Source organism: Accipiter gentilis, chromosome 8, assembly GCF_929443795.1.
Source record: "Accipiter gentilis chromosome 8, bAccGen1.1, whole genome shotgun sequence".
Taxonomy (NCBI): Eukaryota; Metazoa; Chordata; class Aves; order Accipitriformes; family Accipitridae; genus Astur; species Astur gentilis.
In genome coordinates, this window is record NC_064887.1 from 3,769,132 (window position 1) to 3,786,658 (window position 17,527).

Below are 17,527 nucleotides of genomic sequence, written 5' to 3' on the forward strand. Positions count from 1 at the left end.
GCCCCCTCGGCCACGCTGACTCCAGGAGGGACGCCCGCTCTGTGCCGCACGCCGGGAGCAATCCCGGCAGGAGCAGCCTTTACTGCGCGGGTGTGCTGCCGTCCTGATAGAAGAGCCAGGGCCCGCAGCCCCATAGCACCCTTGAAGATATTTAGATAGAAAATTCTGTTCCTTGTGGAATTTTTCCTTTATTTCATATTCCATTTAATGGCTACAGCTCTTCATATGGCAGAAAGCAAAATATTTCTCATTTCAAGTGCAGTCGGGTCAGAGAGACTCTTACCGTTTTCCAGCTATGCTGAGCCCTAGTCCTCGCCCCGTTTTCTTTTGTATATCTACATAAAAAATCTCCAAGTTTTCTTCATCTTTGTAATGCGCTTCATCTCTATAAACAACCAACTGCACCTTCTGGGGCGTCTGTCTCAGCGCAGTGATAGCTTCTTCATGGCTGGCATTCCGCAGATCGATCCCATTCACCTGAAATAATCACTGTTTTCTTTCCAAATGACATGTATAAATGATCTTTTCATCACACCCTACACTTGCGTGACAGGACAAATTTGTCAAATTGACACGCCTTGGCACTCTAATTTAGAGCTCCCATTTCCAGAGGGCCAAGCTCCTGGATCTCCTACCGAGTGCAAGTTCGGTGCTTTGTGCCGCTGCCTGGAGTAAATCACAATAATTAAAACGTTTTGGCTTGTAAGTTTTGTGGGTGTTCTTCCCTCCTTTTTAAACGCTGGAACCTCAAACAATGCTGCTTTCTTATGACTAGACAAAGTGGGACGTGCTCCTTTGAGCTTCCTATATCTCTTACTGCTCAGATTCCTTCTATCCCGGCTTTGCAACGCTGTCAAGCCAAAGACAGAAGGAATCAGAAACATTAGCAAATGGCAACGGTGAGGCCCAGGCAGCATATTAAATGGTTATTTTGCTTTGTTCCAATAGATGGCACACAAGACCGCTCCTGGAGCACTCGATTACGTTTCTCTTACAATAACCTGAAAATGTTTTAGCATTTTAGTAATACCAGACGGAACAAGAAGTTCTCATTGAATGCTCAAGTATTAAAAAAACCACTGTTGCAACTTGAAGCTTAATCTCCTAATTTTGCCAAGCTTTATCCACAGATACCCTTTAAGGTGTTTTCCAATATTCCGTTGACAAAATCATCCTTTATTTCTTAATGCCAAAAAACATCAATGCTTAAGTAATTTTGAAGTCTCTTTAGGAAGCAGCATGAACTGTAACTGAATAACAATACAATGTTAATCCACTTACAAAACATAATAAGTTTTAAGGCAATGAATATATTGCTCAGTATTTCTAGATATGCAAAGTTATAATGATACTTAATTTTACATTAAGGTAATTAAGCCTAACCTATAGTAATTATATTATCTTGTACTAATTCTGCACACATTTATTTGTATACTGCGTTGGTATTCTTTTCTCGACAGAGGCATCTACATGCGCTTTATCATACTAATCTGAAACTAATTCAGAGTCATCTTTTTGATTCATTAGCACGGCTTTTAAAAGCTGAAATAATAACAATGTTATGGCACACAAACATTAGCACTTTCCTGTTTGGCCAGAGAAGAATTAATTAACCTTCCCCATTTTTTTCCCCTAATTATTGTGCTCTGTTAATACACAGTTATTTATAAAACGAAAACAACATTCAGCCTTAACACTAAAAAAAATATTTTCAGTGCAAGAGCTGTAAAGACAACTCCCCAAGTACCACTCGCTATTTTTCTAACCCTACACACCAAAGCCTTAATGGCCATGCTGGGAATTTGTCCTGATCTGACAGCTAGACGCTGCAAGCAGCTGCGCTGAACCCCTGCCTGACGCAAGTTTCATTTGCAGACCAACACTTCTTTCTTAACCCTTTCTGTCCTCGATTTCCACGCTCGTCTGCGGGAAAAACCGCTATATTTGTTCACAGGGAGAATTCTGCGCCTTCACCGGTTTCATGAACCGTGGCCCGACGCAGCCGGTAGCTCCCGCAGCGATGCTGCACGTGGGCGCTGCGAGTTTTTCCGCAGGAGCGATGCTGCGGCCACGCTCGCCTTCTGGCCCCGCGTTCGCCCAGCTCAGCGCTTCGTTTGCGGGCGGCACGGAGATGCTGGAGCAGCGGCGGTAGTGCAGGCCTCCGAATGAAAGATTAAACAGATGAATAATACTGAGCTATTGGACATGACAGCTGAACTATGTAATTCAAGAACTGCCTTGCTCGATTAAATTTAATATATTCTCAATTTGTACCTTCAGTTTATATGAATATATAAGGAAATGTGAATTTGTCAGGACGGTCTTAGTGACAGAAAAGAAGCTTCAAGTACAGATCCTGCTCAATGATCTCGCTTTCCTCTACAAGAAACCCACGCTGCATTGAATACAAGTATACATGACAAAGATACGAGCAAGTACATACATGGAGAGACTCATTTACCTCCAGAATTTGATCGCCGGCCCAAAGCCTGCCATCTCGGGCTGCTGCCCCTTCTTCATAAACTTCATGGATCACTATGGCGTCCTGCGGGAACAAGGGGGTGGCATGAATCCTCCCTCCCAAAACCCCCCACAAACTGGCAGCCACGACCCACCCCACACAGCCCACCCCTCTGCAGTAAAAAAGCACAGCGCTCCATGTCGGGATAAGCAAGACTGTAACATGGACCTTTTTTTTTTTTTTTTTTTTTAATATTTTGGGATAAGAAAATTACTGCCATAATCAAAATACAGATAGCTAGTAAAAAGGCAAAAAGGATTTTGTTCACCACTTCAGGGTAGTCTTGTCTAGAGCTTCTTAGGCTTCCATCACTTTTATGCATTGGCATCAGCAGTATGTGAACTCAGTGTGAACCACTGTATTAATATCGTCTACGTTTTATTATATTATTTAAAACCAGATTCTTTGGAGCTATGAATATTTTTAGGGACTTGGCATAGAACTCAGCTTTAAGCAAGAACTGAATGCCTTGTGGTAAATAGCGCTGGTTAAATCTGTAAGAAATGAAATCCAGAAGAAACGAACAATGGCAAATGTTAGTTTATTACTGAGGTTGGAAAATGTAGGCAGTGGCAGATGTAGCTTCAGGGAAGGTTTCAGTGATTTAATCTTATTGCCAGCAATAGATGTCCCCAAAGAAAAAGCATTACAAAGAACATACTGTTCTCTTGCTGGTGCTTTCCCTTTGCATTGTTCTGGTCTGTTTCTTTTTTTTTTTTTTTTTTTTTTTTTTTTTTTTTTCCTGAAACAAATAGGTGAACATCCTGCTGCAGCGCTTCGGCTGCGGTCCTGACAGCTAGCAGGACGGGACGCTTCACTGTGCAAAACGCGCTCCCCTCTCCAGTGTCACCGGCAAACACCCGGCCTCGGAGCAGAACCGGCTTCACTACGAACTCCGAGATGGCTCCGGGTAAACACGCGGTGATTTTCAATGAGATGCGTAGGTATCGGATAACCCATTCCCGGACAAATACACCCTCCAAAACCGCAACGGTTGTGAAGTTCCTTCCCCAGTTTGACGTACAAGTCAAAGAGGAGACTTTCCGCAGCGTTTCCAACAAAAGGCCACGGTGAGGTTTGCAGCGTGAGCCCCGCTGCGCACCCCCGTCCTGGAGCAGGAGCAGGAAATAGCTGCTGGGGTAGAACAAAGTACCTTCGTGTTTTGAAAACACTGTTAGATACTACATCTCTCATCACCAAGTTAACTCCCCCCATGTTGCCTCGCGATCCTCTCCCAGCACACATGGTGCGTGTTGAACAGAAAGAAAACTCGAATGCCCTTAAGCGAATGCTCTGATCAAGACAACATTGAGAGCATTATTCTCTTTCATTCCCACTACACCTTATTTAATGATGTGGACTTGTATCTACAGCCGCTCCGCTGCTGCTGCTGGAGCACAGCACCACTGTCACAAGCTTCCTCTTTGATACATATGCACCAGTCGCTGAAAAAAGCCTGAAGGATTTTAATCACAAATGGATTACAGCTGATACAAGCATCCCAGATGGGGGAAAAAAGATTTCAATCTACATAAATGAAGGCAAAATACTATGAGCTGTGTACCAAGGTAATTAAGAAAATCAAAAGAATGGTTTGATGAAAAAAAAATAAATATATATAGATATATACACCAGTGGCAACTGCAAGGTTTTCTTGAAATAACTGAAAGAGCTGTTACCAGTGGAACAGAGTAACGCGTGCACGTCCATCTCAGCAGCGCTGCCGAAATCCTCTGCTATGTGTCTTAGATTGTCTCTCAGTTGTGGGATTTTGGTTGTTGTGGGTTTTTGTTTGGTTTTGGAGGGTTTTGGGGTGGGGTTACCTTCCTTTTAAAAATGATCATGTAACTCTAAGTCAACACAAGAGCCTTTAGCCTGGGTGAAAGCCAGGAGGGTGACAGTGATGTATATTTTTTTTACCTGAGGCTGATCACGGGTAACTCTGAGAAAAAGCTGAGTCTGTGGTTTAGAACTTCCATAGCACACTTCACTTTTAGTTATTTAAACACTTTACAAAGGAAGGCATTTAGAAATGGCCAACGAGATAACACAAAATATCGACTGGCTTGTTAAGACAGCATCATTCAGCTAGGACACACTAGGGCAGTGAATGAACACGAGGTTCGGTAGAAAAATGGCGATGTGACCGTGTAACCGCAGACTGGGCACATACGTACGATGGTCAAGTCAAACACTTTCATACATTTAATCTGATAGTTCCTAACCTCTGGGCAAGGAGCTTTCAATCACATTTCTTTAAGTTTGTTTTCCACCTGCAGTTCCTTTAAAAACGGTCAACAAACTGGAGTTACCAGCTCTTCCCAGTGCTGCATTATTAAATTTAAAACTGCACATACCTAAAGCTCAGATTCAGGAACCACCGAATGTTATTAGTTTGAACAATCTGCATCATCTACTTGAAAATGCAACAATTCAGTATTACATTGCAGTTCCTGCATGTGTTAGAAGCCAGACCTAGAACTAAAAATACATATGGCATGAAAAGGTACATTCCTGTTCGGTCTCTGCCTACCCCTAAGAAGGAAACATCTTGCTGACCTGCCAAAGCACTGTTTTTCTTAACTAGTTTTTTTTAAAGTACTGTAGTTGAATCAGGCTTATCAAATCGATTAAAAGGATAATGAAGCAACATGTCCACGATGTACTGTAAAGATTTTTAAATAGTCCATAAACATAAATATGAGAGTCTTAACTTCCTTAGCTGGTAAACTATGATAAATAGACATCTTTCCTTTGATTCTTCTGGGATGAGCTTAAAGTACGTTTAACCCAGAAGTAATCTTTTTCCATTGGATCTAGTGGGATCTGGGTAAGACTCTGCTAGTTTTGATCATCCATGACAAATCACTAAAAACAAACTACTGAGATTATTGAATATTTTTAAGTACACCAATATTTTAAAGACATTTATGCAGTAATGAGATGTAATGTCACACTCCAACCATCTAAGCAAGCCCTAATCTGTAATGACTCTATTGACATGCTATGGATTTAAGCTGTGACACCCCTCTCAGTGCCTCAGGAAAAAACCAGCATCTATCATGACTAAAACAATACAAAGCATTTGTTTAAAGGATGGGCTTTGGTTACTGAACATCTGCAGATCCTGCTCACTAGCTTCAAATTCAGTTGCATGCTTGATATCTCTGGAAGTCAAGGCCTAAATCGTTCAAAATCAATCAATCAATCGAGAGAGAGGGAGGAAGGGAAAGCAGTGCCAATGTTCATCTAGAGGTTGTGAATTCATGGTGGCTCTGATTTTCACTTCCATCCCTCCCTATCTCTTTTCACTACCAGTTTCATATAGATTATGGCAATCCATGATATAGCTTGGCAGAGTCGCAAAAACTGTTTGTGCAGAAGGGGGAAATAAAAACGCTCTCATATCGAGAACACTGTCGTTTAAAGAAAGATATCCAGCTGCTGAAAGCACATACTTCATAAGGTTTACAAATCCATTCAACAAACTGGAGCTTTAATCTGTGTATATTTTGACAAAGAATAGTTTGGGACCATTATACGAATCAGGAATTAAGGCAATGTTGAACATTTCTTGTATGGGACAGAAGGGTACAGAATACAGCATATAAACAGCGTTTTTCTGTGCTTAACAAAGTCCGTGCTCGCAGGCGTATACTTAGACTATCTGACCATAAAAACACCGAAAGACCAAGTAGAAGGGAATTTGTCTGCTACTGCTCAGGTTGCTGTCCTGGGCTGAATAATGCTTATATTGAAGGCTATGGAAGGGCCTGCAGTTCAACGAAATGAAGCTGAATGCGCTGATACTATCTATACTGCACGGCTAAAAAAATCACCCACAAGCCAGAATAGCTCCCAAACACGGCAAGAGCATACCTGATTCGTGTACGATGTGCACCGAATCTGTTAACAAGTGGTAATGCTTAACAAAACCTGCCATGCAGTATATTAGACGGTATTTTCTAAGGTTCGGATTTGAGCCATGGGACAGCTACACCCCTCGCTCTCGCTCTACCAGCAGAATACCTCTGTGATTGCACAGTCTTCTTGAGCAAAGTGAAGGCACGCGAGTGACAACTCTCACACTGACTCTGACAAAACAAGGTTTTGGCCGTGGAAGAAAAGGCAGACAAGAAGAAAAGTTCACGGAGCCTCTTGGTTGGCACCTTGAAGAACAGTATTTGTGCAGAGCGAATGGCTAGTGAACAGTGAAGGCGAGACAACCTTCTGGAAATTAGCACCCAATCTGACAATCCATTTACAGAAAATACAACTTCTAAAATGAGCACAGCATGATCTCCATTGCATTGCCTTCTGTCTGAGGGAGGGGAATAGCCCTGAACTCTTGGGGAATCGGATCTCCGCTCCCCCCAAGCTGTGGATATTTTTTCTGCTTGATTTATAACAACTTCAGAGACCCAGCAGGGGAAGAATATCACACTCACCCATCAGCAGAGAACACAAATAGAAACGCTAACGTTAAGAATTAAATTCAGTAAGAGTGACAGCTTAATTTTTGTATCTTAAATGTCAAGAACTGCTATGGCAGAGACCCCAGGCAATGACCACGTAGCACCATCCTGATTGAGCCTTTGGGATAAAGGTGGTAAAGTCAGCTTCCCAGTCAGGAAAATCACTGACCAAGCGAACCTTAAAAGCCTGCAGGACCATAAACAGTGGTGAGAAAGTCTCACAAGCTGTCTGGCTTTAGGCTTGAACTGCTCACATGTTTTCTGCAAGTTTATAGCTTCTGAGCCAGTCTCTCTAGTGTTTCTTTTCTTCTGCGCAGCTGTTCTTCAGAAGGACAAGCAGCAGGTTTCAATGCACGTGCCCTCTGCCACTGAAAATCAGCCCCAGACTGTTATTTGCAAAGCTGGGAGTAGAGGCTGGGAGAGTAAAAGGACACAAGACAGGAAGGAGGCTCAAGCATTAAGTACCACAGATATTTTGATGAAGTTCTACCATGTAATAAAAGGTGGATCAGCATGCAAGAGGGGAGATTTCAAAAGGAACTGGAGCACGGAAATCCCCACCTACCCAGCGTTAACTGGATTTGACAAGGAAAAAAGTCTGAATTTTGGCAAAGAGGCTTCTTGCACGGTACTGAATAGTCCTTAACTACTGCAGATCGTTCACAACAAGCTATTTCTTTGACTGAGCTAATACTAACTTTGCTTTGAGTTTATCTTTGCTATGCTATTTCAGTCAATGCGATCCAGCAATTTATTTTGATAGGATCAAAGGCGCTTCACAGAAGTAAGGTGCACCACTGCACACTGAGGACCGCAATAATCATTGTAACAGAATGACACCAGGTAAGATACTCAGTTAGAAATGAGTTATTTGAAAATCCCAGACTGTGTTTTCCAAGATACGCCTTTTAAGGTGGTAATCATTAGACAAAAAAACTCCCCCAAACAGTCCTGAGAGTAGAACCAGATCCACAGCTGTGTCCTCTAGGTACAAGGCTATCGCCACCACCAGAGCATCGCCAGTCATTTGACCCAGACCAAGAGAGCATTATATGGGGAAAAGGTGCCCGTGTCCCAGAAGAGACACTTCTGAGCACACACAGACGACGATGCTGAAAGTCCAGGTCAAAACAGCGACACCAGACTTTTGGGAACCTATGTGGTTGGGCAGTGCTAGAAAGCAGGCAGGGCATACCGTTGGCATTACATGAATTTTACGTGCCTGTATCTCAGTTTGGTCTGTAGTTAGGTGAACAAATCTTTACCACTAACCATAATTAGGTATTTGGTGTAAGAAATGAAGCTTTCTGCATGGATTTGAGTACTTCCCTGAGGAAGCAAAAAAGTAAGCTACATACAAAACAACATTCAGGAAAAGATGTTTTCTGATTTAGTTGACAAGTTGTGTTTTCCTAAGCTAATATTACACATTTCCAACAAATTTCCTACAAATTTGTCGCTACAAATGTTATACTGAATTAGCATTTATTAAAGATAATAAAGCTGCAAGGGTTTTTGTTGACTGCCAGATTACAGATTTATCTCTTTCCCAGGGCAAGTACAATATCATTGGTTATTTCCTTTTCAACTTTTATAATACTTTGTCCAGAGTAGTAAAATTGTCATTTCATTTTTACAGGCTGGTTCACAGATAAAGTAGAAATCAACTAGTTGCAGAGTGTGTTTTGCTGAAGAATTAGCCCCATATAAGAATCTCAGTAGTTAAAATAAATCCAGCTGCTGGTTACTTGTAGGCAGAGGAAATTACAACAGTTATGTTATGATCTATGATCTTCCATTCGCAGATCTAAATGGAATCTAAAAGATAATGGTTCAGCAACAAAAGCTGAAGGTCAACTCCAAGCAAATCGCTTGACTTTTTAAAGGGGTTTATCTAATGCATCATGCTGTGTATACCTCCTTCTAACACTCAAATATTTTGCAATTGCTAGCATTCACAAACCATTAACAGGCACCCCAAATCCGAAGCCAAACACTACTGTAATAAAACAGGCTATATAATGTAAAAATGTATTACCGTGTTAATGTAAAAATGCTTTACATTGCATGACACTGAAAAACTTCTCTACTCAAGGTCAAAACAAAAGGTCTGTTTCCCATTTAAGAACAAGCCCTTGCAAGAGATGGTGTTCACTTGCCAACTTTCATAAAAAAGATTAATCCACAACATCAATATGAATATAATTTTTCATACTAAAATACAGATTTATTTTAAGGAAGTGGATAATATTTGTATTACGTTTTATAGGCCCCTATAGTTACATCTGGTCCTTATTTATTTAAATTTTATTCAGCTTGCATAATATTTTTGCTTACAGTTATATTCTCTAAGATCAGAAAAGCTAAAACCTGAAAATTCAATGGCACTATTCATTAACATTCCTTCGGTCTGCAGTCATAGACATTTGCAAGCTCTCCTTTGATTCTGAAATAATAAAACTAAGGTAATAAGATGTTTAGTGTAAAAATATATGACTTAAGTCAGAATGATAGAAAGAGCTATGTTTCTATGAATCACATGCCAAAGCAAACCAAAGTTTTTCAAAAAGTATACATGCTCATTTTAGAGGGAATAATAAAACACAGAACTACATATTAAAATGTGAACTCTCACTCTCATTATTTTATTAAATAAAAAAAAAAAAAAAAAGAGAGAATTTAGAGTGTACAGTGCACAACACAGGTTATAAAGAATGCATAAGATCCTGAATGCATAGGACACAGGAAGCCAAAAGCCAGTGGCTTCAACCAGCAGCAAGCAAGATACTCCTGAAGACCATTCTGACATGTCCTACTGCTTTTGTATATTGTTAGCTTAAATTTTATGGTTGATTTACACTCCTGGAAGACACCAACTTCTTCAAGCAAGGCAGTGCTACGCAAGCTAGCCATACAGTCAGCTAAACCCTTGCCAAAGATCCATCAAATACATGATTTGCAAAACTTACTACTCTAATTCCCATTTGTGATAACTCATGTACAAAGCAGTTTGGTTTTTTCATGCTGTTGTAAGCTAACGTCCTTCTGGAATTATGATGAATCCACCAAGTTCATTTTAACATTATCCAACCAAGTGTCAAAGCAATTCCTCACAATTTCAAGCTAACTGCATTTACCACTCTGTCATTAAATTGCCTTCTGTTTTATAAATGCGGGTGATGGTTAAGAAGGGATTGCATTTTTTTTCTCTCCCAACCGCAAACTTCTCCTCTACAATACCCAAGCCACGGTTAAAAACTTAGGACTTCTATTACCGTTTTTCATTCTATTGTTCCATTCATTGTGCGATAGACTTAACAGCAACAGTATCTATAGCCAATATATTGCTGAAACCCTCCCGAGGTCAATATCTTGCTTTTCGTTTGTAGTTAAAAGGTAAGCATATTCCACTTAAACCAGTTTCGGTCTTAGCTGCACTTGATGACTGTCTACAAAGTTGCTCAGACCTCGGCTGTCTATATCTGATGAAGTTATTTTTGCCTGAATCTAAATGTAACTGAGGTGGGAGGGAGGGAAGAAAGCCTAACCAAGGGAGAACCTATTTGTTTAGTAAGACAGAAGTCACATCAGTCCTCCTGTTTAGGTAGGTCCCCGCTGCTGACTGCAGCACAGCACAAAACAGAGATATCAGTCTTGGCTTCAGTATTAGTAACAGCCTGCTCTTGGCAGCGTGGAGATCCTAGCAGGGTAATTAGCCCTCACAGCTCCAGGGGCAAACATCGGGTCTTGAACAGCTGCAATTTAAAGTCACAGTTTTCTTGATTATTCCCTTGCCCTTCCTTAACAGATGGGGTTTATGCAAGGTATGACTCACCTGGACTGACAGAATGAATCTAAATATTCTTCTGTCAAACTGCATCCCCACCATTTCGAAGGTCCCCCTGCTCCGCCGCAAGCCAGAAAGCCTTCTGGGCTAACCGAGGCGATTAGAAAAGCTTTTTCCTCTCTGACTCCGGCGTTACCAGCTCTCACACCAACTAGTGTTAGCTGAGCGCAGGCATATTCTGTTACTTTTTGGAGCATTGCTAAAGTGTTCCAGTTCCCTGGCTTTGTGGATCACTTTATTTTACAGATGGAGTACCTCAAAGTTTGTTAAGTGCCTTAAAAATGCTTTTTATTAAAGTCAGCTGAAAGCATAAGTAAAAAACCAAAATTATTTACCAAATTCAAAGTAGACAACCCAGTATAAAAATTCTGCATAGGAGTTTTGCAGTTTTCAATAACAAAGACACAGGATAAAGTATGCTTCTTTTCTTCCTTTCTATGTAAGGTTCAGATAATGACCGCCTCCTAGTTACCCCACCTCCAAAGAGCCCCTAGGTTACTGCTCCTGCAATCTTCTTTTCTTTCAGATCGTAGGTGCCTCTTCAGTGCTTAACTGTGACTTCAGGCCCAGCTGAGCCTCTGCTCTGCTCTCCCCCCCAGGGTTTTCTAACTCTGCCTGGGGGGAATGTCCCGTACCAGCCTCCACCAGCTTTGAAACCACTGAATCCCCTCCGGCATGTCTGAGCATCTTAATCATCCAGGCAGCAAATACAGAGTCAATAACTACGAGTAATCAACTCAACCATTACTAAATTATTCAGCTGGAAGCAAAACAGTGCTCCCACCTACTAAGAAAATGTATCTTAGAGTAATGCTTTTTCCACGTATTGCCAAGAATAAAATCCCTGTAAATTGACAATCCTGTTTTATAGAAAATGGTTCATTGCAAGTTGCTAACTGGACAAGCCGTCGCAGCATTCACCCACTCTGAGGTGATAATGGGGTTCAGACGATTTAACCCCACATGCCATCTGGAGGAATACCAGGATAACCCCACATGCCATCTGGAGGAATACCAGGACGCCCTTTTTTTAAACAATTCCTTGATGCCCCGTTCTCAGATGATTTAAGAAGAAAACCTCATAGAGACTTTCTGGCAAAACAGTTTCAGAGGAAAAAGCCCATTACTTGAAACTGAAATTATTTGCCTTGAAAAAACTTAGGCAGAATGCAATGAATGAAAAGCAGAACAACCGAGGAAAATTTCCTAAATTTATGGTGGACAACTGGACTACCTGGCGCTGCCAGTCCTCTAGCCTGCAGGGCCAGTTATTCTTCCCGGACCCGCGCGGTCCCAGCCTGCGCAGCCTTGGGCCAGCTGGCCGTGCCAATGCTGGCTTGTCGCTGTGAACGCCCAGGTCTGAAAACTGAACTCCACGTCTAAGAGTCACGGCTTGTCCGGGCTCGGAGCCGGCAGCCCAAGGACGAGGGTCCTGCCCAGCGCGCTGGGGTCTGCAGAGCCTGCAGCTCTCGGAGCTGCACCGCAGGCGTTGCCCCAACAGGTCTGCCACCTTCGTGAATCCCGCGTGTCCCACGGCCGGAGCGGTTCGGGCGTCCTGGGAGCACCGGTAGCTGTCGAGTGATGATGACACCCCTGTCAGGTTTATGGCTGCTATTAGCAGTGGTGGAGCTGACGAGCATTTATATACAATTCAGCAGCCGGGGGACACACGAGAGGGAAGGATGGTGTCCTGGGGAGCAGAGTTAGAGCCTCAAACCTTGTTTTGGGATGTTTCTGAAAACGCTACTTTTTTTTTTTTTTTTTTTTTTTTTTTTTTTAAATTCCAACTCTGAGGTTACTTTTACAAGTTTGATTGGACTACCACCAAAAAAAAAAAAAAAAAAAAAAAAATCACAAATTGAAAGCCCTGTACTTCAGCCAGCTCCACTCTGCAGTTTAATTGCTTTAAAGCAGAGGCCATGTGTTGTGTTGTCTCAGGGGTACATGGGAAGGTGAAATGAAAGACAGTGAAGAAAAAAATAAAAATAAAAATCAACCCTTAGAATAAAATGAAATAGGACTGCTTAAGGGCTATAGCAGTCTGAAGCCTAAATGAAGACAGCTCTCAAGGACAATCCTTCCTTCCCTGTGCCTTTTCTACAAGCACGTCTTTCCAGCTGATGCTCTCCTGCTCCCCTAAGCACATAGCCACAGTCTTTGCTTATAATACATGCAACTTGAAAGGTTTTGCAAGTTTAATGGGATGGACATCTTTTCGACAAAAAACATTTCACAGGGGTTAAGACATCACTTTCCAACCTCCTGAACAAATTAACCTCCCGGCTCACAGGCTGTATTTTTCAAGTCTCTACTTGGTGATTTCTGATGAGATTCCTAAGGTTATGACTTAAAAGTTGCACTCTATATTTCATTTTGAAGCGGTGCGTCCCTTTAGCGGGCTGCCAGATTTATTATTCCAAAAGCTGGGACTGTACATCATGTCTTTAAGAGAGATCCAAAATATTCTGAAGTGAGCTTTCCCATCACCTGCGAGCTGCTGTTGTGCATCAGGGTGGACTACCAGCACTCAGTTAAGCATTTTTAGATCAAGTGCATTTTAATACCACATGGATGAGGTCTTTATACTCTTGCCATAGCCACCTTAGATTTGACAAGTTCTACTGAGGAGCAGCCTCCCTGTATCCCCTGTACTGATAAATTACATCTGAGATCCTAGGAACTGGGGTTCATATTCTTCATCATTTCGTAGGCACTTACACTCCTGTGCAGGTACAAAACAGTTACCCCAGTAGAAAAAGGAGGGAGAAATGGGTGTCAACGCCTTGTTTTCTCAGAGGACAAAAAGGTAAAAGAGGTCTCTGTAGCTACGCAGCACACACAGACTCTGCTCCTGCAGATTCACCCCATTCTGCCATGCCTTTTCCCATCCCCGGTGGAGCACATTTCCATGGTCCCGTCGAGGCATCTCACCTCTATCGTCTGCGTGCGCCATCTGAACTACAAGAGTATAAAAGACAGCATCTCTGCTTCATGCCTGCCGAGACAGGCTACAAGTGGTGTTATTCCCATTCTTTCTGACTTTGATCTGACAATTCCCGTTTCAAAAATAGCTAAAAAGCTAAACCCAAACTGCTGAAACCATTTATAGCTTAATTTTAATTCCTCTGAACTGCAGAAAACAGTGGGTCTTGGATACACAATTTCCGCCACACGAGACCTTCAGAACTGATGAACTTCTATGGCACGTAAGCACAAGTACATAAGCAATGAAGCTGTAAGTCAAATTTATTTTGCCTTTTTTAAAATACAAAAGATGTCCATCTGTATAACTGAGTTAAAAATGAATGACAGAGAGCAAGACAAGATAAATCACTCAGCTCCATGTACCTATTTTGTTATATTTCATCTCTAATCCATGAAACTCAGAAAGACTGAAACTTTCCTGCAGTCCTGAGTAGTATTTTCTTCTGCTCCTCCTCATTATGTTATGTGAACTTCATTTCGACCCTTTAACAAAAAGTTTTCTGTCTTCATGATAAAAAAAAGGAAGGCATCAAAATAATTTGGGGGAGATCAGTAGTACGAAGTAGACAGAGCAATGATGATCCCGCAAACTAAAGACACAACTATGAGTACCCGTTTTGAGGAGAAGGGTTTGCACACACCGTTTTGGATAAGCAAGTTATGGAGAACCCCGGAGAGGGTCTCTGCACATGGTAAGCTATCAGATTAGACTGTGGTCTCACAAAAGCAACTTGTTTCCTATGAAACAACACTGTTTGCCTTTGAATGAGCAGATTCAGATATAGGAAAAGAAACAGGGTATCATTTTTGTAGGTCCTGTAATATGAGGATCAGAAATGTGGGAAGTCAGACCTCCCTCCCTTCATGAATTTCAGTTACTGCAATCAAGCGCATAGGTTTTTAAAATAAACTCCTAGGAGGACACTTTAATAAATAAACTAATGAAAGTATAATACTTAACCAAACCCATTTACTCAATTTAAAGAATAAAAGCCTTTGCATTTTTCTCATCTGCTCTGTAAAGCAGATATTTATAATTTTCATTTATTTATATTAAAATCTCTTGAAAGACATATACCAGATTGCGTCTGACAGACTGCCATGTATTATTTCCAAATTCCAGTTAAATGAAAAAGCAGAGATGACTAATGCTGAACTTCTTATTTGAATTTACTCAACACTGAGGAGCTTGACAAAAAAGGGACTGGGTACAAAATAGCACATGGCTGGACAGAGTGAAAACCATATAGACTGATTTAAGTCTTCAACATAACTCAGATCTATCACCATGTGAAACAGAGCAATTCATCCAAACTCTACATAATTGGAGGCTTGGATAAATGGGACCAAAAGCTGAACCTTTGCCAATCGCAGCTTTAATACTATAAAAGATACAGCCTACATTTTGCAAAACAAAACTCTTTTTCCTTTCGACTTCCTCTGGGGTTTTTTCCCTTCTTTTTTTCTTGGTATGGAAAAGGATTACTACATTGCAACTGACTGTAGCTGCTGACACTCACAGCACTTCATTGCTTAATGATGCACCACCATGATATTTTCGGGAACAACTGCACGTAACAGAGCAGCTCTATTGCCTTAAGTGTCTCTGCGGCAAGGGATTCAGGAGACCCAGTAAAGACACCTCTGCAGCAGACTTGTTTACTGAAAGAACTGAATTTGACATTTAAAAACCCCCAATCTGACATTCTGTTAGACTGTAACATAGCATCTCTTAAATGGAAAGTGGAGTGGAAACAGCAACAGCAGGGGCAGAGAAGGGTTTAGCATAACCAACTTGCTGAGTTTACACTTGAACCGATACATTTTAATTTAGCTGAGGATAATTTTTTTAAAAACAGCATAGCCGACAGCAAGATTAACCAAAAAGACACAGAAAACAATAAAAGATTACCTTTGGTTTACCTCTGTTCAGCAAGGGCTTTTGCTGGCAGTGAGATAAATCACAGTTTGTTTAAACAGCTACTAAGCATTTATGCTCTCAAGACAGAGGTGTTAACCTTGCTGAAGTAGCTCTACCTTTGTGACATTAATTTCTAGTCCAATCATTCTGGTAACTTACCTGCTTGAAACTCTTAATTCACAACGGCTAAAAAAAAATGGTTTATTTGTAAACTCTGACCATAGCAGAAAAGCACTCCTGAAACACAAACTTTTCAATTTAAAAGGAACAGAAAACAACTGATCTGATACAGGGCAAAATTATCCATTTGTTATTGGAGATTGTAGTTCCTGGTTTCTCCTCCTGTACTGAACAATTAATTAGAGCAATTACAGATTAATGGCATCATTAGTCTCTACGTTTTCTTTCTCTTTGTCTTCTGTTCTTTAACAGAGACTGTAAATATTGGTTTAACAGAAACTCACCAGTGGAGTGTCTTTTCCCCCAACGATGCTGAGTCCTAGGCCTGACCGACCCTTAGATATCTCTATAGTCATCTCCTGCCCCGGAACTATCGGACATGTTGCTGGATCCACAGGCAATGGAGGTGGAAGGACGCCTAAGAACATGAAAAGGTAAAGAAATAAGTCACAGTATTCAATGAGAAAATGAAAAACATGAAAGGGATCATATGAGAGCAACTAATTAAGCTCTTGTATTTTGCTCTTCACCTTTGCCAATCTAAATCAAACTAGAAGACTACTTTGACTCACTTCTGAAGTCTCTAAATCAGAATGACTCTAGAGTTCTGGGAATAAATGTTCAGAGTAAACGTCTGGGACAACATCTAATTCAGTTATAACCTATACAATTCAGATCATGATGGCAAGGTGTATTCCATTCAGGACAGATAAGGCCACGTTCCAGCACTGTGGAATGGACAGGGTGTCCCAGACTGCCTTTCCTTCTATTCTAATTAGAAAGAGAAACAATGCCTTTGTACGTAAAAGTCAAGAAAAACAAGCAAAGACACATTCAAGCTCCCAAAAATTGTAAAATGAGAGAAAAATACAAACACTTTATAAAATAATGTGGAATAGGTCATTGGACGCTCAAAGAAAAAAATCTCAGCAAAAGTTATCTGGAAAAAAAAACAGAAAAAGTCCATCCTGGGTTAGGGTACTAAATATACACTATATTGGTGGAAAAAATAACTGGTTCATACTACGGCTGGTGACTTCTGCCTCTGGAGAAAGATAAGTAGGTGCTGGCACCAGGGGTATCTCCTGTAAGCTGACTGGTACTTTTGTTGAAGATTTGGATTGTTTGATCTGGTTGAGGACCTAAAAAGCAAAGCAGAAGCAAAAGAGATCAGTTATCAGTCACAGACAGGCATGTTATGTGTTATCATTAGTTGTTGATTATCGTACCTTACTAAATCCACTAAGTCAATAGAAGGGAAACAAGTAATAAGCATAGATGAACTCAAAACATTCTCTTCATAAATAAACGGAAAATCAGGATGACCGGATAACTGTGCTTCCAGAAATGCTCATGAAGGAAGTAGGGACAGGACTTCACCTTTCTCAGTTGTGCCTCTCATACCAAATAATGTGGGTTTGGGTTTTTTTTTGTTTAAACTTTTGAACAGCAAAGAACATCCTTGACATTAGAGTGTGTGACTATTTCCACATACTTAAAGAGAAGCGAGTAAGTTTTTTGAGTTTCCACCAAGAAAATTATTTTAATGTCTCCCCAATTAACCCGTTCCCCCCATAAATCACTCAGTCTTCAACAAG

The 17,527-nt window shown here is 41.1% G+C and overlaps 1 protein-coding gene across 5 annotated transcripts in view; it reads right to left on the reverse strand.

The window, feature by feature from the left end:
* Positions 1-17,527, reverse strand: part of PATJ (PATJ crumbs cell polarity complex component) — a 156,120-nt gene that overhangs the window by 18,857 nt on the left and 119,736 nt on the right. For all 5 annotated transcript variants that reach the window (XM_049808440.1, XM_049808441.1, XM_049808439.1 and 2 more), the window contains exons 34-37: positions 16,954-17,071; positions 16,214-16,347; positions 2,462-2,545; positions 284-477 (exon numbers count right to left, since the gene is read on the reverse strand). In XM_049808440.1, the coding sequence (XP_049664397.1) occupies positions 284-477; positions 2,462-2,545; positions 16,214-16,347; positions 16,954-17,071 (530 nt within the window). The remainder of the gene's footprint in view (positions 1-283; positions 478-2,461; positions 2,546-16,213; positions 16,348-16,953; positions 17,072-17,527) is intronic.